This window comes from Prionailurus viverrinus, unplaced genomic scaffold (genome assembly GCF_022837055.1).
Source record: "Prionailurus viverrinus isolate Anna unplaced genomic scaffold, UM_Priviv_1.0 scaffold_42, whole genome shotgun sequence".
Classification (NCBI taxonomy): Eukaryota; Metazoa; Chordata; class Mammalia; order Carnivora; family Felidae; genus Prionailurus; species Prionailurus viverrinus.
In genome coordinates, this window is record NW_025927609.1 from 3,119,976 (window position 1) to 3,144,690 (window position 24,715).

At 51.3% G+C, this 24,715-nt stretch overlaps 1 protein-coding gene and 1 long non-coding RNA gene across 8 annotated transcripts; both read left to right on the forward strand.

Moving 5' to 3' along the window:
- The first annotated feature begins 3,029 nt into the window (after window positions 1–3,029).
- Window positions 3,030–9,513, forward strand: LOC125159042 (uncharacterized). Its single transcript, XR_007149662.1, has 3 exons — window positions 3,030–4,575; window positions 5,699–5,898; window positions 7,590–9,513. It is a non-coding gene; the product is annotated as an uncharacterized LOC125159042 (long non-coding RNA).
- A 1,674-nt stretch (window positions 9,514–11,187) lies between these two features.
- U2AF1 (U2 small nuclear RNA auxiliary factor 1) lies at window positions 11,188–24,444 on the forward strand. 7 transcript variants are annotated; one of them, XM_047846998.1, is made up of 9 exons: window positions 11,616–12,083; window positions 14,980–15,067; window positions 17,922–17,988; window positions 18,822–18,888; window positions 22,289–22,338; window positions 22,416–22,514; window positions 23,036–23,169; window positions 23,261–23,353; window positions 24,158–24,444. In XM_047846998.1, exons 5-9 carry the CDS (start codon window positions 22,309–22,311, stop codon window positions 24,303–24,305), a joined length of 504 nt encoding a protein of 167 aa, XP_047702954.1. In that variant the 5' UTR covers window positions 11,616–12,083; window positions 14,980–15,067; window positions 17,922–17,988; window positions 18,822–18,888; window positions 22,289–22,308; the 3' UTR covers window positions 24,306–24,444. The 7 variants fall into 7 exon arrangements, with proteins under 7 accessions (XP_047702952.1, XP_047702950.1, XP_047702951.1 ...); XM_047846996.1 differs by lacking the exons at window positions 11,616–12,083; window positions 18,822–18,888 and adding an exon at window positions 11,188–11,345; XM_047846994.1 differs by lacking the exons at window positions 11,616–12,083; window positions 17,922–17,988 and adding an exon at window positions 11,188–11,345 and having other exon boundaries at window positions 18,801–18,888.
- The last annotated feature ends 271 nt before the right edge of the window (window positions 24,445–24,715 follow it).

The window sequence follows — 24,715 nt, forward strand, 5'->3', positions numbered from 1 at the left end:
CAGATATTCAGAATGTTCTACTTCTCCACACTTGAAGCGCCTCAGCCAACCTTCTGAATATTCAGGCTCGCCTTGAAAGGTCAGGTCTTCCTGCTGGATCCCAGCTGCCTTCGCCGCCTTTAAACGCCCATCGGCGTATGTGGGTTTCTCCGTTGCCGGCTCCACTCCGTCTGCTTCTGCTTGGGCGTCTCCTCTCACCCCTTGGGCTGTTTTCCGTTTTCCTGCGGCTCTTGGTTGTCACGGATACTGTAAAACTTCAACCGGCTCTTCCTTTGAATTACTAAGTCGTTTGTCATGGTGGTTCCTGGGGGCGACCTGATCGACCTGATCGGGTGGGAGCCCGGCAAGGGCCGTGGAAGGATTCACCGGAGGCAGAACAAAGGAGGGAGAAATCTATTGACTACGCCACAAGGGAGCAGCGAGCGGGACAGCAAAGCAGGGACGAGGCAGTGGTGGGGCTGTAGTTATGGGGGAGGCCAGGAAGTCAGGGAATGTATGGAATTTTCCTTTTTTGGTTCCTCCGTCCAGCTGCAAGGAGCCCATTGGCCAGCTCTGGCCTCTGGCTCTTTCGAGGTGGGTCACCTGCTGGGCCAGTCACTGTGGGCCTCCTACCTTGTTTAGGCTTCCGTTGCTCAAGGCTGTTGCCGAAAAGCAGCCTCCACAGTTCCTGCTATTGACAAGGACAACATTTTACGCGTCCCTCCTACAGCAAGCACTCGCTTACCTTTCACTCTCTTTAAGCCATTCCTAGTGCGATTGAACCCAAAGTCACCGATGGGAAAACATGTTTTAGAATTTAAAACACGCACAGTGTCAGTGACCCGCAGAGTAGAGTCACTGGGAGCGCTGGGATGTTACCCGCCTCAGGTCAGGCCAGCTTTTGCACCAGGTTGAATTTGGGCATCAAACTTACGGAAGGAAAAAAAACAAAAAGAAACCCACAACGTTCTGTTTTCAGAGCTTTCTGTTTTTCAGAATTGCAAATAAGACTATGGTCTGTTCTAGGGGCACCTGGGTGGCTCAGTCAGTTAAGCGTACGTCTTCGGCTCAGGTCATGATCTCGTGGTTCATGGGTTCAAGCCCCGCATCGGGCTTTTGTGCCGACAGCTCAAAGCCTGGAGCCTGCTTCGGATTCTGTGTCTCCCTCTCCCTCTCTGCCCCTCCCCCCCCCAAAATAAACATTAAAAAAATATAAGACTACAGTCTGGGGTACCACAGAATCAAGGAAAAGGTAGAACAGGGTCTTCCCAAAGTTTAGGAGGAGAGACAGGAACATACAATCCGAGCACAGTTCAGCAGTAAAGTAGCTACTGTTCCGGAAGCACCTACGGGTAAGTGCCAAGCTCTGCACCAGTCTCCATGGCGGGTGCTACTGGTCCCATTAATACATGGAAACCGAGTCCAGGGAAGCTCACCACTCAGTGCTATAGACTGAATGTTTACAATCCCCAACCCGGGTTGTTAAATGCTACCGCCCCCTCCCCCTCAATGTGATGGTATTTGGAGGTGAGGTCTTTGGAAGGTGATTAGATTAGGCCATGAGGGTGGAGCCTCCATGATGGGTTTGGTGCCCTTTGAAAGGGACCCCAAACAGACCCCGCCCTTCCCCTCCCGAGGACACAGGGAGCAGGTGGCCGGCTGCGAACCACAAGAGGGCCCTCACCAGATGTTGACCTGCCGCCATCTTGACCTTGGACTTCCAGCCCCGACGCTCGTGAGAAATAAATTTCTACTGTTTATAAACCACCCGGTCAACGGGATCTTAGTTACAGCAGCCTGGCTGAGACAGAACACTGGTACCAGGACGGGGTGCTGCTGTGGCAGAAACCTACAAACGTGGAAGCAACATTGGAACTGGGTGATGGGCAGAGGCTGGAAGAGCTTTGAGGCCCATCTGGAAAATCTTTCATCCCCGTGAAGACCACTGAGGGTGATTCTGGCAACAACTCAGAGGAAGGAGGAGAGCTGGAGAGGGTGATCCTGGGCACCATGTCGGTGGAAATGCCGGTGGTGACGGCCGACCTGGCCACGCCTCAGGTGAAAATGAGGACCACGTTACTGGAAACTGGAGGAAAGGTGATCCGTGCTATAAAGATTCTGAGCTGGGGGCGCCTGGGTGGCTCAGTCGGTGAAGCCTCTGACTCCGACTCAGATCATGATCTCACGGTTCATGAGTTCAAGCCCCGCATCGGGCTCTGTGGTGACAGCTCAGAGCCTGGAGCCTGCTTCGGATTCTGTGTCTCCCTCCTCTCTCTCTCTGCCCCTCCCTGCTAGTGCGCTCTCTCTCTCTCTCTCTCTCTCTCTCTCTCTCTCAAAAGTAAATACACATTAAAAAAATAATTAAATTTTTTTTTAAAAAGAGACAGAACTGAGCTGGATTATGTTCTAGTGTTTGGTGGAGGGTGGGGCTTAAGCCATAAAACTGGACATTTGGCTGAAGCTAATTTTTTAAGTTTACTTATTTAAGTTTACTTAAGTTTACTCAGAGGGCTTATTGTGAAAGAGAAGAGACAAATAACTGAAAGACAGGATTGCTAATCGGAAAGAAAGCAGAACTTTAAGATTTGGAAACCCCCAGCCTATGTATATTGCAAAACGAGAACCGGAAGGATGCGTTCTGGTGACCGTTGATAAAGAGATTAGAAGCTAATCTCCAAGATGAGGGAGAAGGACCCTGAAGGCCGCCTGGGGACTATTCCCATCTCCGGCCCAGGGTGCACACCTCCAGCAGGGAGACTTTCACAGAGGCAGAACAGCCCCTGCAGGGCCAGCCGATACATCGCTACCTCTCACCACCCCCCCCCCCCCACTCCGGTGGTGCCCAGGTGTGGCTCCTGTGCTGGGGGGCATGTCTGCCTCTACCTAGATTTCAAAGGACTGGGCCTCCGGGAGGAGCTATAGCTCAGTAACCAGGGCTCCCTCCTAAGAGCCACCTTGGGGGCAGGGCACTGGCCCAGAGTCATACCAGGGTGGGGCCACGCAAAGCCCGGAGGGCAGGGCCGCCCAGAGCCTTAGGGAACGATCCCCTGCCTAGCAAAGCTTGGCTCAGGACCCAGCTCCAGCAGTCCTGGAGGACAGAGGATCGAGCCAGAGGATTCTTCTCAAGCCTCAAACTCTGTTTCTTGCTTAGTTTGGACCTCCTCAGCCCTGTCACCCCTTCCTTCTTCCGGTTGCTCCCCTTCGGAGTGGGAGTGCCCGTCCGGTGCCCCACCGTTGCTGGAGGGACAGGCCCACAGCCGGAGAGGAATCCGCCTCAGGAGAAACGCAGCTGGGGTCTCCCCCACCCCTGACTCGGATGAGATTGAGATCAGACTTCGGAGTAGCTGCTGGAATGAGTTAACACTCGGCTGTTGTGATGGAGTGAATGTAGTTCTCATGCGAGAAGGACGTGAATCTGGGGGCCAGGAGTGGACCGCTATGGTCCGAACGTCCCCCCCCTGAAGTTCACATGTGGAAACCGCCCCCCAGCGGCGATGGTAGTCAGAGGCGGGGCCTCTGGGAGGTGACGAGGCCCTGAGGACTAGGGACTGGGGTCCGTGCCCTGATGAAGGAGGCCCCAGGGAGCACCCTCGCCCCTTCCGCACTGTGAGGACACAGTGAGAAGATGCCGTCTGTGAACAAGGAAGTGAGCTGTGGCCAGTGTAGAGAGCAGGACGGAGGCACTCATGCCAAGCAGTGACTTTCGTCATCAGTGACACAGCAGCCAACGGTGCTGAGCTAAGACCAGGCACCACCCAGACCAGCACCGGCTGGAGACACCCCGGAACTGATCACCAGCAGGAGCAGGGGAGATCTGCAGGGGCCCAAGGCTGATGACATCCCTTTAAAAAGGGAGGGCAGACGTGACCCCTCTGTGTCTGACCACCTCAGAAAGGCAGCTGCCGCCAAAGCCTCTGTCCGGTTCATCTCCAACAGGAACAGAGACCCTCCGCTGCTTGGACATAATAAACAGTGAGCACCGAGGGCTGACCCGGAACTGACCGAGGCCTTATCTCAACCTCGCACCCACAGACTTTGCGTTCGGTTGGTGAACTTCCTACCCCATGCCGTATCTTGTCTGTTGTGTGGCTCGTCTTGTGCTTTGCTTTGTGCGAGGTGTAAGAAGCCGTGTTAAATGCTTAGTGGAGGGTCATTGAGTTTAGAATCCTGAATCTGCTTTACAGTTATGTCAACCTTGCTTTCTGACCGAATCAAGCCGCCGTTGGGAAAGACACACCTCGTTCATGTGTGTGCCTTCGTACCGTGCTCATGACAACTGGACACCAAATCTGCTGGCGCCCTGTCCTCGGACTTCCAGCCTCCAGAACTGTGAGACATACATGTCTGTCATTCATAAGCCATCCTGTCTGTATTCTTCCGCCACAGCAGCCTGAGTGGACGAGAACAGCATTTGTACCATTATGGTGACCCAGGTGCACTGAGGTCTGACCAAGAGGAGCCGATACAGTTGAGAGAAGTCAAGGAATTAGAATGGATAGGAGAGTAAGAGAGACAGAAAACCAAGGACCACCCATGCAGACTTACAGTGTGGATGACTAACAGTCACTAAAGGCTGGAGAAGATGAAGGTCTGGAGGTGGGCAGAGGAGAAAATGAGATCATTTGGAAACATGTTGAGCTTAAGGTGTTTGGCAGACTTCTAAGTGGAGATCTGTCTTCTCAACTATGTCTGTGTACATGCCTCAGTAACTGGCATATCAGACATGCCCCAAAATATCAGATAATGGATGAACAGATGGGTGGATGAATGGATGGTTGGATGGATGGATGGATGGATGGATAGTTGAATGAAGGATATTTGGATGGATGGACAGATGGATGGATGGTTGGATGGATGAGCTGATGGTTGGATGGACGGATGGGTGGAGGATTAGATGTAAGGATATTTGGATGGGTGGATAGATGGATGGATGGGTCATGGATAGATGGGTGGATGAACGGATGGATTGTTGGATGGGTGGGTGGATGATGGATGGATGGATGAGTGGATGAGTGATGAATGGACAGATAGACAGATATATGGTTAGATGGATAGATGATGGATGGATGGGTGGATGGATGGATGGATGAGTGATGGACAGATGGATGGATGGGTGGATGGACAGACGGTTGGATGGATAGATGGTTAGATGAAGGATATTTGGATGGATGGATAGATGGGTGGGTAAATGGATGGATGGGTGGGTAGATAGATGATTGGATGGATGGGTGGGTGGATGATGGATGGATGGATGAGTGATGAATGGACAGATAGACAGATATATGGTTAGATGGATAGATGATGGATGGATGGGTGGATGATTAATGGGTGGATGGATGGATGAGTGATGGACAGATGGATGGATGGGTGAATGGACAGATGGTTGAATGGATAGATGGTTAGATGAAGGATATTTGGGTGGATGGATAGATGGGTGGGTGAATGGATGGATGGGTGGGTACATGGGTGGATGGATGGATGGATGGATGGATGGACAGATAGGTAGATGATTGGATGGATGGGTGGATGGATGGATGGATGGATGGATGGACAGATAGATGATTGGATGGATGGATGGATGGATGGATGGATGGATGAGGGGGGAATGGATGGAGGAATGATGTTGGTGGCCCAGGTTCTGGTAACCACATTAATTCCTTGTCATGGAGCCTTGTATTTCAGTTCAGACTTCACCCTTTACTTCTACCACTTCTCCCAGAGGCTCCACAGCTGACACCTTCTTTCCAGCTTCGAGCTCTTCAGGAGTCATCCTCCCTGGGCCATGCCCTACAGCTGCACCCTCTGGATAAGATAGCACCTGCTGAACTGGCATCTGTCTTGTCACTTATCTGGCCTCACCTCTGAGTCCCTGTTCTTCCTAAGAGAGGTTTCTGGTTTGCCGATCCAGCTCTTTCCCAGGTAGGGAATGTTCTGTCACCAAATGAACAGGTGAATTCATCCAAACACTGGTGTTCAGCATACAGTCCCCTCCCAGCCAAGACCACCCATAGTCCTGCTGCACAGCCCCTTCTCGGCCACCTCTTGTTGCCCTCTGTTGTGACAGCTGCTTTTGAGATCATCTGGTCTCCTGGCTTCCCGACTCTGACTCTCTTCCACCAGATGTCACTTCCCAGTCTCCCCTAAGGGGTCCTGCTGCTACCCCCACCCAGACACTGCTGTCCCTTGGGGCTCTGGCCCTTGACCTGCTCTCAATACTTGGGATTCTTAACCACCAGGCAACATCCAGGATTCTCAAGGGCCTAGAGTTTCTCTCTCTTTTTCTTTTTTTTTTTTTTAATTTTTTTTTCAACATTTATTTATTTTTGGGACAGAGAGAGACAGAGCATGAACGGGGGAGGGGCAGAGAGAGAGGGAGACACAGATTCGGAAACAGGCTCCAGGCTCTGAGCCATCAGCCCAGAGCCCGACGCGGGGCTCGAACTCACGGACCGCGAGATTGTGACCTGGCTGAAGTCGGACGCTCAACCGACTGTGCCACCCAGGCGCCCCTCTCTCTCTTTTTCAAAAAAGTTTATTTTTGAGAGAGGGAGAGCACGAGCATGAACACAAGCGGGGGAGGGGCAGAGAGCTAGGAGGAGACCGAGAATCCCAAGCAGGCTCTGTGTCGTCAGTGCAGAGCCCAATGTGGAACTCAAATCCACGAACCCCAAGACCATGACCTGAGCCAAAATCAAGAGTCAGATGCCCAACTGACTGAGCTACCCGGGAGCCCCCGGCTAGAGTTTCTCTTAACTTTGGAGGCTAGAGACCCCTTTGGGAATCTGACAAAATCATGGGTTATTTGCCCCCAGGAAAACACACATACACTAAAATTCTGTATATATGCTCCAGGGTTCCACATATATTTGTATATGTTAACTCTATACATATAAATGAATCCCAAATTATGCCACTCTACCTGGGCCTCTCTCCTGAACTTTAGATGTGTATATACCTATACTCTCCAATATAGCAGCCATTAGCCGTATATGGGTACTTACGTTTAAACTTAATTAAAATTAAATAAAATTTTGGGGCACCTGGGTGGCTCAGTCCGTTAAGCCCCGACTTCAGCTCAGGTCACGATCTCACGGTTCATGAGTTCGAGCCCCGCGTCGGGCTCTGTGCTGACAGCTCGGAGCCGAGAGCCTGCTTCCGATTCTGTGTCTCCCTCTCTCTGACCCTCCCTCGTTCATGCTCTGTCTCTCTGTGTCTCTCAAAAGTAATGAAACATTAAAAAAAATTTTTTTTAATAAGATTTAAAATTCAGCACCTCAATCCTCCCAGATGCATGTCAAGTGCTCACATGTGGCCAGTGGCAGTCACAACACTGGACAGCACCAATGTCAAGCATTTCCTTCATCACAGAACGTTCTGTCTCGCAGAACAGGTTACTGATGTATACAGGTGGTTGCTGATCATTTCTACCTGAACGTCTGCCTGGCCCTTCACCCTCCTGCTGGATTAGTCAGCAGCACTACGGTGATGTTAAATAACCTCAGTGACTTGCAGAAATGAGTCTCTTCTTTGGCTCCTTGTCGGCAGGGCAGCTGGGGCGGCTGATTCAGCTGCAGGTCTGGTTGGCCTGACTCCCTGTGCTTTTCACTCAGGCCCAGGACCGCAGGGGAGCAGACACCTGGGACCTGCTTTTCTACACTCGATCTTAGCCAAAAGGCCGAGGAGCGATGGGGCCTGCTCTTCTAGAAGGGACTTTCAGCTGCTCGCATTCTGTGGGCCACAGCGAGGTACGGGACCAAGCCCCAAAGCAGTGGACGGGTCGTAACATGTACTGCCTGTGGGGCACCACGGGCAGGCAGGCAAGGAGGGAAAAGCTGTAATGAAATAACGCAATCTCCCGGAGCCCAGAACTACCCCCAGACCTGTTTCTCCTCAGCCATTTTGTGCCTTAATAGGCACCGACCCTCCCTTTGGCCAGTCAAGGAGCCAGCCATGAGTGTGTTGACCCGCAGACCACCTGGCCAGGAACACACAGAGGCACAGGTGTTGAGACCCGGCTCAAGCAAGCAGCCGTGTGCCGCCACATGGAGCTCTGGTGTCACAGGGGGATAGGAGGAGGGGGGACCATAGTGTAGCCACAGCAGGGCCAGTGGGCTCCTCCCCAGACCAGTGCAGCGGTCTGCTCTCAGAGCAGGACTCCCCAGAACTCCCAGCAGTGTGACGAATGATCCAATTTCCTCTTAAAATCCCTTTTGAACACATAAACATGTGGCTTGAACGACACACATTTATTCTTTCTCAGTGCCGGAGTCAAGGTCAAGGTAAAGGCAGGGATTGTTGCTCCTGAGGCCTCTCTCCTGGGACTGTGGATGGGGTCTTCCCCTGTGTCCTCAAAAGGTCATCCCTGTGTGTGCCTCTCTGTCCCAACTTTTTTTTTTTTTTGAGAGAGAGAGAGCAAGCAGGGGAGGGGCAGAGAGAGAGAGAGAGACAGAGGCTCTGAAGCAGGCTCTGTGCTGACAGCAGAGAGCCCGATCTGGGCTCAAACTCACGAACCAAGAGATCATGACCTGAGCCGAAGTCGGATGCTTAACCGACTGAGCCACCCAGGCATCCCTGTCCCAAATGCTTCGAAGGACACCAGCCAAAATGGATCAGGGCCCACCCTAATGGCCTCATTTTGCCTGAATCACCTCCGTAAAGGCCCCATCACCGAATACAGTCACAGTCTGAGCGACTGGGGGTCAAGCCTTCAATATATGAGTTTCAGAGGGACGCAGCTCAGTCCATTACAGCCGCGGCCGTATCTTGCAGCCCGGGACGCTGACCACTAGACCTGCCACTCTAGCCCCAGTTCAGGCTCCTCCTTTCTCACCAACACAACGGCCCCTCTAACTTCAGCTCTGGTCTTATTACCCTCAAATCCAGGCAGGATTCTAATGTCACTCCAAGAGTCTCATCCCCTAAAGAGTAAGTTGAGAAACTGCTGATGTAATTAAGGCCGCCGACCCGAAACTAGGGGAAGTATCCTGGATCATCCAGCTGGGCCCGGCCTAGTACCTGGAGCCCTTAAAAGCAGAGATTTCTCTGGCTAGAGGCAGAGGAGGAGAGATCAAAGCATGAGAGAGACTCAAACGGCTGTCCCTGAAGGGCGCCAGGAGGCAAGGAACACAGGCAGTGTCTGGAATCTGACAGACAGCAAGCTAGGAAAGAGGAAACTCATCCTAAGACCGCTTGGACCTGAATCCTACCAACACCCTGAATGAGCCTGCAAACCACTCTTTCCTGGAGTCTCCATAAAGCCCACCTGGCGGACCCCTGGATTTCAGCCTTGCCGGGGCCACCGGACTTTTGAACTACAGAACTGTGAGACAGTAAGCTGGCGTGTGAAACCATTTACTTTGCAATGGTTTGTTGCAGCAATGATAGGAAACACCGTGATCTGTACGGCAGAGTGACCTTTTCTAAAGTACAAATATGTTCATAGCTCTCCTGTTTAAAATCCTCAATGGGGGCACCTGGGTGGCTCGGTGGGTTAAGCATGTGACTTCGGCTCAGGTCATAGTCTCACCATTTGTAAACTTGAACCTTGCATCAGGCTCTCTGCTGTCAGCGAGGAGCCCGCTTCGGATCTTCTGTCTCCCTCTCTCTCTGCCCCTCGGGCTGTCTCTCTCTCAAAAATAAATACTTGAAAATAATAAATAAATAAATAAATAAATAATCCTCAACGGACCACCTAAACCACAGTTCTCAAATTGTACGCAAAGGAAACCCAGGGCTCCGTGCAACTGCATTTGGGGTACACAAGCATCTGATTCTCGTATCTTCACATGCACCCCACTCTCAAATGTGTTCTTATCAAATTTGAACACGCGGGAGACCCCCAAAACGTTAAGCATTTCTGCCACAGTTAACTCACTTTTGCACAGTCCCCATCTGGGAATAAAATTTGTATTACTTCATCTGTTTAATTATGTAAGCTCTGGGGCGCCCGGGTGGCCCAGTCAGTTAACCATCCACCTCCCGCTCAGGTTCCTGGATTCAAGCCCCGTATCCGGCTCTGTGCTGACAGCTCAGCGCCTGGAGCCTGTTTCGGATTCTGTGTCTCTCTCTCTGACCCTCCCCCATTCATGCTGTGTCTCTCTCTGTCTCAAAAATAAATAAATGTTAAAAAAAAACAAAAAAAAAGACCAAGTTTAAAAAATAAAATAAAATAAATAAGCGCTAAAAAAGAAAAAAATATATGAAAGCTCGGAGATTGCCAAACAGTGCATTTGCCCCAGATACAAAAGGCGCATGCAGGAGGCTCTTTGTGGCAGGCCTGCGCTAGCAAAAGACAGAGCCTGCAAACAACCCACAAGTCCATTGTCAACAGGTTGATAGAGCGAGTCACCATCCACACAGTGGAGCTCCCAACAGCTGCAAAAGCAGTGAGGACTATGCCCACGTGTTCCTACTGAGCGATCTCCCAGGACGGTTGGTTAGTGAAATGAGGCAAGGTGGAGAAAAGCATGGATATGGAAGGAGGAACCACAAATACACATACGCATCTTCTTGTATTAGAAAAGAATGAACTAACAAAACTGGAAACGTCTGGCTCCGCGGGAGGGACCCAGCGTCCCTAGGTCCGAGGCCTGGCGCTCGGGGACAGTGAGGCTGGGCCCCCGTCCCCGCGTTGCCTGGTGCCGCATCCCTCCGCGGTCTCCAGGACTTCCGCGAGCTCTCGTCCCCCACCCCACCGCACTCCCACGGGCGCCCGGTCCTCTGCGCACCCGCCCGGCTCTCCCCGGGCCAGGCCCCAGCGCGGCGCCCCTCCAGCTCCATCCCCGCCAGCGAGGGCGGGAGAGGAGGGGTCGTCACCGAGGGCAAAGTGCGGGCAGGGAGCGCGCGGGCACTTCCCGGGCTCAGCGGAACCCGCCCACGCGGTCAGGCACGCCCCGGCCCCGGCCCCGCGGCCTTCTCTCCGGCCGCCGCCTGCGCGCTCGGCTTCCCGGGGCCGGGGGGCCGAGGGGCCGAGCGCGAGGAGAGCGAGGGGTAGGGGCGACGGGCCTCGGACGGGGAAGGGGGCGACAGCGAAGAGCGCGGGCTCCCCGGCAAAGGGGACGCGGGGCCCACCGCGCGAGGAGCGCGGGCACCAGCAGGGGGCGCCGGCGGGCGGCGCGCGGGCTCCCGGGGCCGAGGGGGCGGTGCCTCCCTCGCGCCAAGCCCCGCCCGCGCGCAGGCAACGGCTCGCCCGATTGGGCAGCGCCGCCACGCCGTAGGGGCGGGGCGAGCGTCGTCGCGTCCGGGTGACGTCTCCCGCGGGCGTCGGGCAGGGTCGGCGGCGTCGGCAGCAGTGGCGGCGGCGGCGGCGGCGGCGGGTGGGAAATGGCGGAGTACTTGGCCTCCATCTTCGGCACCGAGAAAGACAAGTGAGTGAGAGGCGCCCGCCGGGGCTCCGGGCCGGGAAGGCCGGCGGGGCGCGCGCGGGCGCGGCGGCGGGGCTCAGGCGGCGGCTGGAGGCCCGGGCGGGCAGGCGGGGGGAGGGGCGCGGCGGCCCTTCCGGCCTCCGGAGCCGCGCGCCGCCGCCTCGTGGGCGCTGGGGCGGGCGATGGGCGCCCCGGCGGGCGGCGGGTTTCCGCTCGGGTGGCGCGGCCTCCCTCGCCTGGGGCTGCTGGGCGGCCCGCGGGCCGTCCCGTCTGTTGGCGACCCGGACCCCGCGCCCCCCCCCGCCTCTTGGAGCCGTCTTGAGTTGTGCTGAAGTTGTCAACGTTTTAGCCTATTTCTTCTACTTCAGCCTTTAATGTGGTGTCGGGCAAGTAGCATAAAGCCCGCCCGTATTAAATCGTTAGATAACTTCGGGTCCCGAGTGTTGGGGTTGTACCCACTTAAAAAGCCTCTCGGCGTGTTTAAGCGACCGATCGGGCGGGTCGTGAGGACGTTGGGTTCGAAGAACTGTTACGACGAACTGGGTTATCAGAAACGACAGCGTAACCTGATTTTAACGTACTCGGAGATGTAATTCCAATATAAAAGACGTGGGGTCCCCCACCCCCCTTTTCACAGTTGCATGCCTTCCCTACCCAGTTGTTACGTGAAAAGCAAAAAAATTTAATTTTGATTTCGATTGCCACCTTGGGACGTTTTCATTCCCAGTGCATTGACTGAAGGTGAGACTAAAGGGAAATGCCTTTCATTTAGGAGGATAATTTTTACTTTAAGAACCTAAAGATTGAGCTCTGGCTTAATCTACTTTTTGGATAAGTAGTTACCATGTTAGGATTCTTTTGGCCTGTACGAGGCTTATGTTAGTATGCATTCTTAACGATAAATCCGAGTTTGGCATAGATAATACCACTTTTTCAAACACTGTATTTATTTTTTTTTTTAAAGGTTTTGTTTTTAAGTAATCTCTACACCCAACGTGGGGCTCAGACTCACAACCCCAAGATCCAGAGTCCAACGCTCCACTGACTCAGCCAGCCAGGCGCCCCTCAAACACTGTTTAAATCGTTTCTGTTTTCCAGGATGAGGTCCATCTTGTAAAATGTGTTGTTTAGAAGAGGGGGTTCTATTTTTTAATAGCAAAACTGTAAGACAATCATCAGTCATTGTCGCTCTGGAAACATTTCTTTCAGCGTCAACCCTAAAATCTGTATTTGTTGACTTAAAGATGAATAAAATTTGGATCTTGTTGCCAAGGAACTTGAGGGGAAGGGGTTGCTTGTCATGTAAAGGGTAAAATTACAGTAAAGGCTCTGAAATTTCTTAAGTGCTGTGGAAGAGGCAGGCTGCCTGAATGCTTTGGGCTCACAGAGGAGGCACCTTGGGGAACTTTTCCTGTAAACACGATCCCAAATGAACGGGCCAGCTTCGCTAGAAACAGAGCCTTCTCCGAGTGTAGGCCAGGAAAACGCATCATTAGTTTCATTCTCAAGCTTAGAAATGTGGGCCATGACTTCTGTTCCATGAAGTTTTTATTCCTTATTCTTGTATAAAGCTGTATTGGGTGGGGTTTCCATTGTACTCTACAAAACTTTTAGTTTAGAGGTTTATTCCAATAAGTTTTTATATTCCTGCTATAAATAGCCACATTTCAGCCTTTGAGAGCTGCATCATAAAAGGTGTGCATGGCTTTAATTCAGGAAACTTGATTATTTGATCTAGGTTACTCATATGCTCATTTCAGGCAGACTGGTGGGGTTTTAGTTTCCAGGAGACCATATCAACTCCTAAAAAATGAAGACGATGATTCGTGCTAACTTTTTTTTTTCCCTCAAGCTAGAAGTGAAATGTAGGTGTGTGCCAATTAAAAAACTTTAGCTAGTTGTACATTTGAAGTTTTGGACGTTTTCTAAATCCAAGCAAAGGTTAGTCTTCTAATATCTTTTCTGTGATAGTAAATCACACTTTTTGTCTTCTGTCTTATTATTTCAGTAGTTTAAGTAGATCACTAAAAGTTGATCACTAGGAAAGTTTTGACTGATTAGTACTAAACTCTAATTGAGTGGTATGAAATGAAAGCCATCTCTGAAGGTACGAGAACAAAGATTATTTTCGTTATATAGAATAGTTGGGTATTGTTTGGGCAGGGGTTTTACCCATTCTGAGGCATTCTTGAAACGAGCTCTTCATTTGGGTGACTTTCTGAAGATGGAAGTCGTATATTCAAGTTAGATCATGTAAAGTGAGGCCTCTGAGATAAATTTGCAAATAATGTGTAGTGATCATTTTCCTCCCCCGATAAATTCAGACTTTACCATTTGTATTGCTACCTGAACTGCCAGTGGCCAATCGATCTTTGCGAACTATCAGATTTTGTTGAAGCCCTTTGATTCTAACTCTGGATTGGCTGTCTGAACTTGCTAAAAAAAATTGAATCTACGGGGTAACCCTCCCACCTCTGCAGGTCTAAATCTGAATGGGGCCCATCAAGTAAGATTTCATACTTCATCACAAATCTAAGCCACCTGACATTGCTGTCACGATGGCTGGATTGCTAGTTTGATTTGATCTGGATCAAACTGGATCACCAACTATTTGAACAGTAGTTAAGGGAGGACTTTGCCATAGGGACAGAAGGTGGCCTTATGTGGGAACAGACAGGTGAGTTCCCCAAGAGCTTGTTTTCGGTGCATTGAAACCAGGAGACTGCCTTACTTCAGACCTGTGTTTGGAAATTTCATGGTGGTCTGGTGTCATGGACAAAAGAGCACGGACTTTGTTTTCTGTTTTCCTTAGACAGCGATTGTGCTTAAGGAGCACTGTGCATGAAGCACGCACGCACGGTATCTGACTCTTGGAACCATGCCAGCTTGGCATTTTCCTCATTTTACAGGTGGCTCCTGGGACCAGGAGAGGTGGGGTAACTTGCCCAGGCCCAGGTAGCTAGTGGCAGAGTCAGATCTTAACTCTCACTGTGCTATATCGGTGTCCTCAGGAGAGAATTTCATCGCGGAACACTAAGAAACAGATATGTTTTAAGTTAAATTTAGTTTTTTGTTTTTGTTTTTTAATATTTTTTTTCAACGTTTATTTATTTTTGGGACAGAGAGAGACAGAGCATGAACGGGGGAGGGGCAGAGAGAGGGGGAGACACAGAATCGGAAACAGGCTCCAGGCTCCGAGCCATCAGCCCAGAGCCCGACGTGGGGCTCGAACTCCCGGACCGCGAGATCGTGACCTGAGCTGAAGTCGGACGCTTAACCGACAGCCACCCAGGCGCCCCTAGTTAAATTTAGTTTTAAACTAGATACTCCATTTAAGAAAAAACAGGAGAGCAGAGAACATAATGGAAAGTGGAGTGGATTTGGATGCGGGGGACCCTGGGTGGAACTGAAGCCCTCTTCCTTGAAAGAGGGGCATGTTTGTCAGGCGGCAAGTTGAAGCTTAGTAGTCCTGAAGTACTACCAGGAAGGGGAGGGTACCTGCTACCAAAGAAAACCACACAGCTGTGTTCTTGTGATGCAGAAGAAAAGTAGTTTGGTAGCATATGTCGCGGTGTTGATGTAGTTCCATTTGTCTGATCTGCCCAGCAAAATAATCCGCTTTTGTTTTCCCTTACAGAGTCAACTGCTCATTTTATTTCAAAATTGGAGCATGTCGTCATGGAGACAGATGCTCTCGGTTGCACAATAAACCGACCTTTAGCCAGGTTTGTTTGTTTCTTCTTTCTTTTTTCTGTTTTCATGTAAATTATCAGAACTTTATATGCTTTACAGAGGCAGTTAATAATCTCCGTGTATCACGTAGAGTTTTTTTTTTCTCCAGTAGTTTCATTCCCTGTGTTCATAACTGAGTGTGTTCTTTTGTTTCAATGAGAGTGAGGCAGGTGAACCACCCCCAGTGGGAGGTCTCCGAGCACAGGTCCCTCCTCTTACCGTTAGAGAAGCTTTGTACAAAGAAGTGAGTGATGTTTGCTGCCTCACCCCCCTCTCTGCCCCTCTCATAGACACGGGTCCAGAGGGGGCGGCCGTGCCAGCTTGGAGTCAGCTTGTTTCCCGGCACCAGTAGATGCAAAGTGGGTTTTCTGCTCTTTGCTCCCTCCAGGCAGCGGAGATGGCCAGAGCCACCTACAGGATGCACTGGCACAATTCTCAGCAGGCCCGTCTTGCCGCATATGCTCAGGGTTCTCCAGGAGTCCTGAGTGTGCCCCCTCTGTTAGACCCCTGGCCCCGGGGTTAGCCATGACACTATGTCATAGACACATTAAAAATGAAACTTACGTTAGAAGATGGGTGTTTACCTTCAGCTATTTGTAGCCAGTCTGTTCAGTTAGTTAAGGGGCACCTGTTACCTTGGGCTTAGGTCCGCCATGAGTTCAGATCAGTCAGAAATTATGATTTTTGGAGTTGTTTTGTTTTCACTGAGGAACAGGCAAGGGTTTGCACCCTACAAGTGATCAGTGATGAATTAAAGGGAGAAAGCACCTGTAGTAGGAACAGAACACTTCCACCGTGTTTATCTGAACATGTGGAATTTGAAAAACTGTAGTCTTTCCGGACCGAGGGCTTTTGAGGTCCTTCGAACTGACCACAAAGTCTGAGTAAGCATCCTCTAAGTATTTAGGAAAATCAGCCAATGGCTGTAAGAGTCGTTAGTATTTTCTAATTTGAGCCTGTAGAAAACCCCATAATTGAATGTGTTTTTAGAAGGGAGGTGATGGCTTCCTCTCACCCATTATTCCACTGATACAGCATGGTCAGTTTAACAAGAATCTGTCTTAATAACTTACAAACATGTCTCTTTTTCGAATTTCAGAATATTGGAGAACTTGTTTTAAATATTCTGTTTACTGCAGTTTGGTGGGGCGGGGCGGGTTGGTTGGTTTGGGTTTTTTTGTTTTGCTTTTTGACCAGCAGGCAGAAGTTTATTAGATCAGAAAAGAAGAATAGTAGGCAAACTGTCTTTACAGAGAAGGGGACACTCGAAAGTGAAGGCCCCCTACTGCATTTAGATGAACTAAATCTCCTCAACTAAGCCAGTGGTCATAGATTGGGCAATAACCAAACGTCTTAAGTGTCCACTGAGTTTTTTTATTTTAGAGGGTTACTTATAGATGTACCAAGTGTGGGGCTGAGAGACGTTACCCCGCTACAGAGTTTACTCTAAGTTATCCAGGGACACTTGGCTTATTTTCTTTCCGAAGCATTGATGACCTCAGAATGTTAACATGAAGCGAATTTGAGCACCGTACGTCAGAAAGAGGCAACGATTCCATTAACATTCAGTGGGGTCGGTCGTGTGTATTAACTCGAGCATCTTGTTTCGATTTGCTTGGTTGGTTGGTCGGTCTTAGGTGATCCTGACCTCCCCTGATTTTAATGGAACTGCATTGCCCCCTTTGAATTCTCTTTCACTAAACAGCCACTGCCAGCCAGATGACCTGAGTGAGACCGAAAATGAATTTCTTGTTGAGTATTTGGGCTCAGTGTAGCTTTCTATCAGAGTTGGAAACTGAGTCGGGACAGCTTTGGGAACTATCCAAGGCCAAGACCTGCTGGCTTGGGGAAGATACCAGGCCCTGAGAGGAGGGTCTGCGTGTGTTCGTACGTGTGGTCTGGCTATCGGGTGTTTCTCCCATATGGGTTCCCCCCAGCAGGCCCTTTGGAAGCACCCACACAGCTGCTTCCTTTCAGTGTAGGTAGACATGAACTGGCGGGTTTGTAAAACCACTCACAAAACTGCTTTGGACCTATGTTGTTTTGAGACTGAACGTTTATTTTTCTAAATCCTGCAGTGTATTGGTTCAGCTTGTAAAGCTCAGTGTGGGTTTCTTTTTAAGCTTCTTGCAGTGATGTGGACGTTAAGATTCATGTAATATATTAGCCTACTAACTTAAACATGGTTTGTTTTTTCAGACAACTTGATTTTAAGAAGAACGGTACAATGTAAGGTTTCAAGTCTGCCTGATCCAGTTTAAAGCACAAGGGCTAAAAGGATTTTTTTCCCTTAAAGGAAGGATCGGAAAAGAACAAATGTTTAAGCTATTGTATTATGTAAACAGAGGTCCCACCGAGCAAACCTAAACGTGTGCTAGGTGACCGTGACAGTCAGGAAACCCCTGTGGTGCGCCTGTTTCCCGGGAGACCAGACAGCTTGATGGACTGCATACAGTTGACTTACGCGTTTGGTTTAAAAACGATAATAACTTTGTGTGGGGAATGTGATCCTGTGAATTTTTCCACACCTTGGTGTCTGCTGGCTTAAAGTATGAGAAGATGTTCACGTTCTGTTACGTGTTTTGCATCCCAGCACTTTAATAACGTGGGGCTACTGAAAGTAACCAGTATCGTTCCTTGTCGGTTGCTGGCTGACGTGACCCACGTCACCGCTCAAACTCTGTTTCCATAATATGATGGTTTGGGTGTGCTCTTCCGAGGACAGGCGTCTGGCTTGTGGGAAGCAAACAAGGTTGAGCCATTTGCAAACAGGTTGTCTCTTTGCAATTGTCTGATACATGCACAGCAGCCAGTAGAATTCCCCTTTTTATTTTTTTTTCCCCGCAGACCATCTTGATTCAAAACATCTATCGTAATCCCCAAAACAGTGCACAGACGGCTGACGGCTCACACTGTAAGTCCCACAGTTGGAGAAATTTTTTTAAAACAATGGTGTTAAAGAGCCCACTCTTAATTGAGACAAATAATGTTGGCTTCTGAGCTGCTGACATAGGGCTGTTGCAAACAGGACAAGGTGATGGAGGTCCTTGGCGCCCACGGCAAGAACCTGGTACTTAGCCACGTTCAGGAGGCTGGCCTAGGCGAGGCCGCTGGGGAGGCCTCCTCCCTCGGTTGACGTTTGTTAACGAGAGGGAGGGGGTCTGCCTATGTGACGTTTGAAAGTTAACCAGCCAATCACTGGTCTTTACAGTGACTGAACCCCCGGCATTTATTAAGTTCTTTCTGTAAAATTAAAAAGCTTAGGCGTATTTAGGAATCAATAAGGTAAGTTGCCCAATAAGTGTGGGTTTTATTTCACCATGACGATTTTTCCTCTAGGAGGTGGAGATCTCATGATATGTAATTATTGTATTTCTCTACCGCTGTGGCTTTTGTCGTCAGCTCACGCACGCGCTTCCTCGGTTCGTTACGTTCTTCCGGAACGTCTGAGCCCCCTTTGGCAGAAACCTGCCAGGTTGCCCGCACTCTTGGCCGGAACTTTGGGACGGAGAATCTTCACGTTCCGCGAGCAGAAATACAATATCAGCATATCACGGGATCTCTGTCACGTCGCAGTGTTAGGGTGCTCCGAGACAGCCACCAGCTAAGAACGCGTCTCCGCTTCGAAAGGAAATAACTTGCTTTTTTGCAGCACTGAGTCTTGACCGAAGCGATCGCCACAGGAAACCGGTGAAGTGTTTACATTTAATTTTCCATAATATAAAGTTGTTGCGTTTTGTATTTCAGACCATTGCCCTCTTGAACATTTACCGTAACCCTCAAAACTCTTCCCAGTCTGCTGACGGTTTGCGCTGTAAGTTCATACAAGTTCCTTCCCTGGTTCCCTGGGCTTGCGTGTCAGAGCTCAGTGTCCACTCCACCTGGTCTGCCGTGTAGGGTCAAGGACGGCCTTTCGCTAGACGTGTCGAGAGCTTTTGTCCCCCCACCCCCCCCGGCCCCACGGATACCTCTGAGACGTGAACTCCTGCCCGCTGCCTCGCAAGAGAAGCAGTGACCGGAAAGGACGCCCTCCCGGCACCATAGCTGGGGGCTGCTGCTCTCCCTTTACCTAGACCGTCGTCCTCGGGGGGACACACTCGCAGTTAAGCGTGCAGTTATGTCCTTCCCCTCTCGAGAGCAGCAGCATCAGAGTTTCTCTCGCCTAAAAGAACCCAAATTGTTTGGAAATTACTTTTCAGGTTTCATTTCTTACTAGACTTCTTATACTCTCAGTCGGGAGATCATGCTTTAGTGGAGAGCATGGTTCGGAGAGTATTTCCCGAGTGGGGTCCCTCCGAGTCGCACGGACTCCGGAGTCCTCCCCAGCCCCAGCCCCAGCCCCAGCCCCAGCCCCAGCCCCAGCCCCAGCCCCAGCCCCACGCCAACTCAGTCGTTAATCAGATACTTTACGTAGCTGTCTCCAACCTCAGGAGTTAGTGTACCACATTTGGAAGATGAAAGGTGTGCTTGGTGGGGAAATAGGTCTGAACGGGGCATTTTGTAGACATTACGATTTCTTCCTGTACTGGGAAACATCAAAGTTAAGTTCACGAACATTGTATTTACTGAGGGGTAGTTTTTCGAGAACACGATACATAGCAGTACCCCTGGGAATTTCAGAAAGCTAAAGCGTATATTTTCTGGCCATTGGGCTGTGGAATCAATTCAGTCATCCGTAGGTAAATTGAAACGTATCCTAGACTCCTGTTAAAATCAAGGGGTCCGACCCCGACGCCTTGCCATTCATTCACCAGGTGGTTTTAGAGCTACAGGTCAGTAGGGGGCGCTGTGTACATGTAACCCCTGCATAGCCACAGGCATCAGGCAAATCCCCCTCTGGCCCGGGGCCCCTCAGTGTACAGGGCGGTCCACAGAGCAGAGCGGGCCCCGCAGCACCCCCTCCCCCTCGGGCCGGCCCCAGACGGGGAGGCCTCGCCTCTGCGCGCCTGTGGGTGCACAGTGCACACGCCCGGGGAGGGGGCTCTTGAGGCTCTCCTGCCCACACGCTGTGCTTCCCGGTGCTGTGCTGACCCGGTAGCAGATCGTGTGTTTCCCTGAATCTGACGGTGGCGGGATTTGCTTGGTAGCCCTTGTTTCAAAATACTTGGTTTTGCTTTGTTTTTTAAAGAACTCAGATGAGCAGGCGGAGGGAAATGCTTATATATGGACTTACTAGTTTTTGTAAGAACCCTGCCCTGGGCTAAAAGGGATGGGAAGCTGACGGTTGAGTAACAGCAGTTAATCACTCTTTGCCCTGATTCTGTACTTGGGGACTGCGGGTGGGGGAGAGGGGGGCGGGGGGCTTCGCTGACAAAACAGTGTCATAGTATTCTTCGTGTCTTTATCTGCGATCCACAGTACTCTTGTTTTGCGTATGCTACCCAAGGTTTAGCTGTACCAGATATTCCCATTATGGGGCCCACCTTCGACAAATTAAGTGAAATTCCGATTCTTCGATTTAGGAAGAAAATCAGTTTAAGCTGATGAACCTGCAGCAGAGCCTCCGAGTAAATTTCATCCAGCCAGGTTCATCCGGGTCCTAGACTCACAACCCTTGTTAGCATACCCTTCCGTGTATAGAAGTACAAATCCCAGTTTAGGAGTGCTTCCATGAGAAAGCTGGTATTTGGGGGACACATTAGTTAAAATATATTGAGTCGTGGGGCTGACTCTTCAGGTGACCAATTTCTTAGTTGGTCATCTCTGTTCTTCTAGTCGTTTGGTTGACTGGCAAATTTTAAGCGGAGTATAGAAGATAAAGTATGCCCATTATCAAGCATTGTCCAGTCGGACTTTCCGGGAGGTACTAAAATAAATGCTGTTCTATAGTAAGAGACTAACAGTAATTTAACCAGCACTGAGTCTCAACACTGCTGGCACTTAGAGCGTGCAAATACCTTTTCTCATTTTTTTCCAACGTGGAGAAGGGAATGTAAACATTAAAATCTGCCCTTTGGAATGGCCTTCTTTTCTCCTGACTAGTTTTTCTGTTGTTCACAACCTGATTTCAACTCAGGGAAGGAGGTTAAATTCACGATAGCCACCTAGAGGAGTAGTTGTTGCGTTGTTGCCCGGTGCATTTGCTCACTTTGGGCTTCTAAAGCAAGCTGGGTTCCTGAAATTCAAAAATAACTAAAATGCAGGAATTCGCCCCTCCCCCGTGAATGAGAAAAATTTAAGCCATTCTCAGAATCCAAAGACTCAAGTGCTTGTCCTTAAAGATAAGGTTTTCCTGGGCCCTAGGAGACTGCTCCAAGGCGTTGCCTCGGCCCCCAGGCCTGCAGTGGGTGTGGCAGGTGAGGCCGCCAGTCCAAGGAGCGTGGCCTTGGAAGGTGACCACTGAAGGTTAAACTGGCCCAGCTTTGAAGCCACTCGCCTCTGTAGGCTGCCCCCATCTAGCTGTGTGCAACATGGGTTTAATTGACGTCCCCGCTTTGTGATTTCTCAGATTTAGGGCAAGAGAATTCTAGAATCTGAATGGTAAAATTTTGTAGAGAGAACGATTTGGGGGATAGAATGTAAATTCGAAAAATCTACCCACACAATGGACATGATTTCGCTTAGTGCATGTGAATTATGAAGAATAAACTTGAAAATAGTCCTGGAATATAAAACAAGAATGCTTTCTTCAACAAAGCATTGTAACCATCCCTCTATCCAGAGGCACTCGAGATACTGTGATTGAACTTGGTAATTATCCTACTGAGTTTTTATGGTCATTTGGGTTTTAATCGCATCAGAAAGAATTCGGTAATAGTGTGTGGCTGATACTCTGTAAAAGAAATTAGTCAGGAACATTAGCCCTTAATCACTTAATCCTGATTTCTACTGTTACTTTAACGTAATGAAGAGGAAGAACATACCAGTGTGATTCTTTGGCCGCTATTTTAAACCGTAAAAAGAAGACTTTCATTTAGAAATTTGTTGAGAGTAAATGATTTCCTTACATTTTCTGAAAGTGTGGCCCTTTGATGCTGATTAAAACTTGTCATTTTCATAGCCAGAATGGAGATGGTCATAAGGGGGCACTTAAAGACCTCAGCACACTTTAAAATTGTAACCACTGGCTGTCACGCCGCACCTCCGCGCTCCGGGAGAGCGCAGCTGTCGCGGCTCCTCTAGATAACTAACGTGTCACGGTGGCAGTTGGGGTGAACGCAGAGCCCTGCGGGCGGGGGTCCCGCTCTAACCAGCAAGGTGTCTGTCGTCCGCAGGCGCGGTGAGTGACGTGGAGATGCAGGAGCACTACGACGAGTTTTTTGAGGTGAGCGACTGGCACTTGGGGGGGGGGGTGCGTCTCCCGTGGGTCGGGACCCTCAAGCCGCCGTCCTCTCCCCGCAGGAGGTTTTTACAGAAATGGAGGAGAAGTACGGCGAGGTGGAGGAGATGAACGTCTGTGACAACCTGGGAGACCACCTCGTCGGGAACGTGTACGTCAAGGTAGGAAGGGCGTGCCCCGTGGGAGTGCTCCCTCCCAACTGGCGACTGGCAGGAGGAGGAGGCTGGTGCCTTGGGATCTTAGCGGGAACTGGAACTGGAGTGCGCCAGCCGGCTTGCCCAGGCGTGGCGGCCGCCTGTGGGCGCCGCGGCCACCGCCCTTCAGGGTTGGGATCTTCAGAGGGTGCTGCTGCCAGGCTGTCTAGACGCCCGAGAAGCCAGTCAATTTATACCTGTGGTTCCCTCCCCCCCCCCCCTTTTTTTTTTTAACTTCCCGGTCTAAACAAATCCTTGCGTTTGCTCTTGTTAACCAACCGAGTTTGAAAACCAAGGCAGTGTCGGTACGATCTTGGCTCATCGCGAAATTAAGTGATCCAGTTGCAAGTAAAGGACGATCTGTGTTTAACGTGATCTAAGACATCCTTCCACCTCATTTGAGCCACGTGAACGCGTATCCGTGGCTCGGTAGCCGGAGACCTTCCCGTCAGGTGGGGGCAGCAAGCCCTCTTGATCTGTCTTTCCAGTTTCGCCGTGAAGAAGACGCGGAGAAGGCCGTGATCGACTTGAACAACCGTTGGTTTAACGGGCAGCCGATCCACGCCGAGCTGTCCCCGGTGACCGACTTCAGAGAGGCGTGCTGCCGCCAGTACGAGATGGGGTAGGTGACGGGGGGCCCGCGGGGGCCGGGGGGGGCGGGGGCGGGGGGTGGGGGGCGGCCCGCGGCATGGCGGCCTCTGTCTCCCCCGCAGGGAGTGCACGCGGGGCGGCTTCTGCAACTTCATGCACCTGAAGCCCATCTCCAGAGAGCTGCGGCGGGAGCTGTACGGGCGCCGGCGCAAGAAGTGAGTACTGCGGCGGGCTGGCTGCCGCTGGCGGCGCCGTCCGTTCTCGCGAAGCGTTTCCCGAGGAGAGCTCGGCCCGGGTGTGAAGGTCACCGTTGAGGACGTAGTGTGTATCTTAAGGTCTGAGAACGTGCCCTTAAAAGGATGTCCCGCCCGCACAGTCCCGAAGTGAGGGAACGGGTGAGTGGGGAACCCTCGAAATTGGGTTCGTGTGCGCAGCGTCTTTTGCCCGCAGGTGGAGTGACTTCCTTCACGTACTGCGGGTGTCCGTGGGTTTGGGCAGGTTTCTTTGGTTTGCTTGCGGCCACGGGCAGAAGGGGGAGCACGGTCCGGCCCGCTCCTGGTGTTTTGAGTGCAGACCGTGCTGTCCCAGCACAGAGAGAAACCCAAGGCGTCGGGAGACCGTCCCTTTCCCTGCTCGGATGGAGTTCTGACCCGGGGGGTTCTCACCCGTCCCCTGGTAAACACGTGCCCGGAGGTGCAGACGTTAGCGATTCCGTCTCATTGTCAACAAGAAGCATCGGGCACAGGAGGAGGGCGGTGCGTGTCCGGGCCGCCGCGGCAGGAGACCGTCCCCAAGCCCCTGAGCCGGCGCTCTGGAAGCACGGGACACGGAGGACGTTGTGCCCGTTTCCCTGACACGGGGCGTGTCTACACGGGGCGTGCGGTGTGGCGGGCGCGACGGTCCTCCTTGATCGTGCCATCCGTTCCGCGGGGTCCGCCCAGAGGCGTCCGCCCGCGTGGGGGCTTTGTTGTGTGCTTTGCTTTGGATGCCACAGCTTTGTTTCTTTTCCTTGGTTGCAGGCATAGATCGAGGTCCCGGTCTCGGGAGCGTCGCTCTCGGTCTAGAGACCGCGGTCGCGGCGGCGGCGGTGGCGGCGGCGGCGGCGGTGGGGGACGGGAGCGTGACAGGAGGCGGTCGAGAGACCGTGAAAGATCGGGGCGATTCTGAGCCACGCCGTTTTTACCGTATGTCTGCTAGGCAGTGTTGTAGTTGATTGACCAAACCAGTTCATAACGGGAATTTTTTTTAAAAAACAACAAAAAAACACAAAGATGGGTTTCTGAATAAAATTTGTAGTGATACAGTACTCGGTGTAGTCATTTCTCGCGGGCCGCCTGGGTCTCCTCCTTTGCAGCACACACCGTCCGTTCTGGGGGGGAGGGTCTTGGGTGATAGACAGAACCACAGTGTTAAACTCGTAGGGTGTGAGATGAAGCGCCCCGTCCATTAAGGGAAAGAAAATTCACGCGCGCAACGGTCGTGCCCGTTCCCAGTGCCCGACGTGTGAGCGAGTAACGTGGCGTTTCTCCGCCGAGGCTGCCGGAGACCCTGCTGCGGGGAACCCGGGGTCCGCGCCC

Bases quoted from the DNA above. Each gene is read 5' to 3' on its own strand.
- U2AF1 (XM_047846994.1), top strand. From the start codon at position 11,302: ATGGCGGAGTACTTGGCCTCCATCTTCGGCACCGAGAAAGACAA. The intron at 22,339-22,415 runs GTGAGCGACTGG...CTCTCCCCGCAG, and splicing joins ACTACGACGAGTTTTTTGAG to GAGGTTTTTACAGAAATGGA. The intron at 23,170-23,260 runs GTAGGTGACGGG...TCTCCCCCGCAG, and splicing joins TGCCGCCAGTACGAGATGGG to GGAGTGCACGCGGGGCGGCT.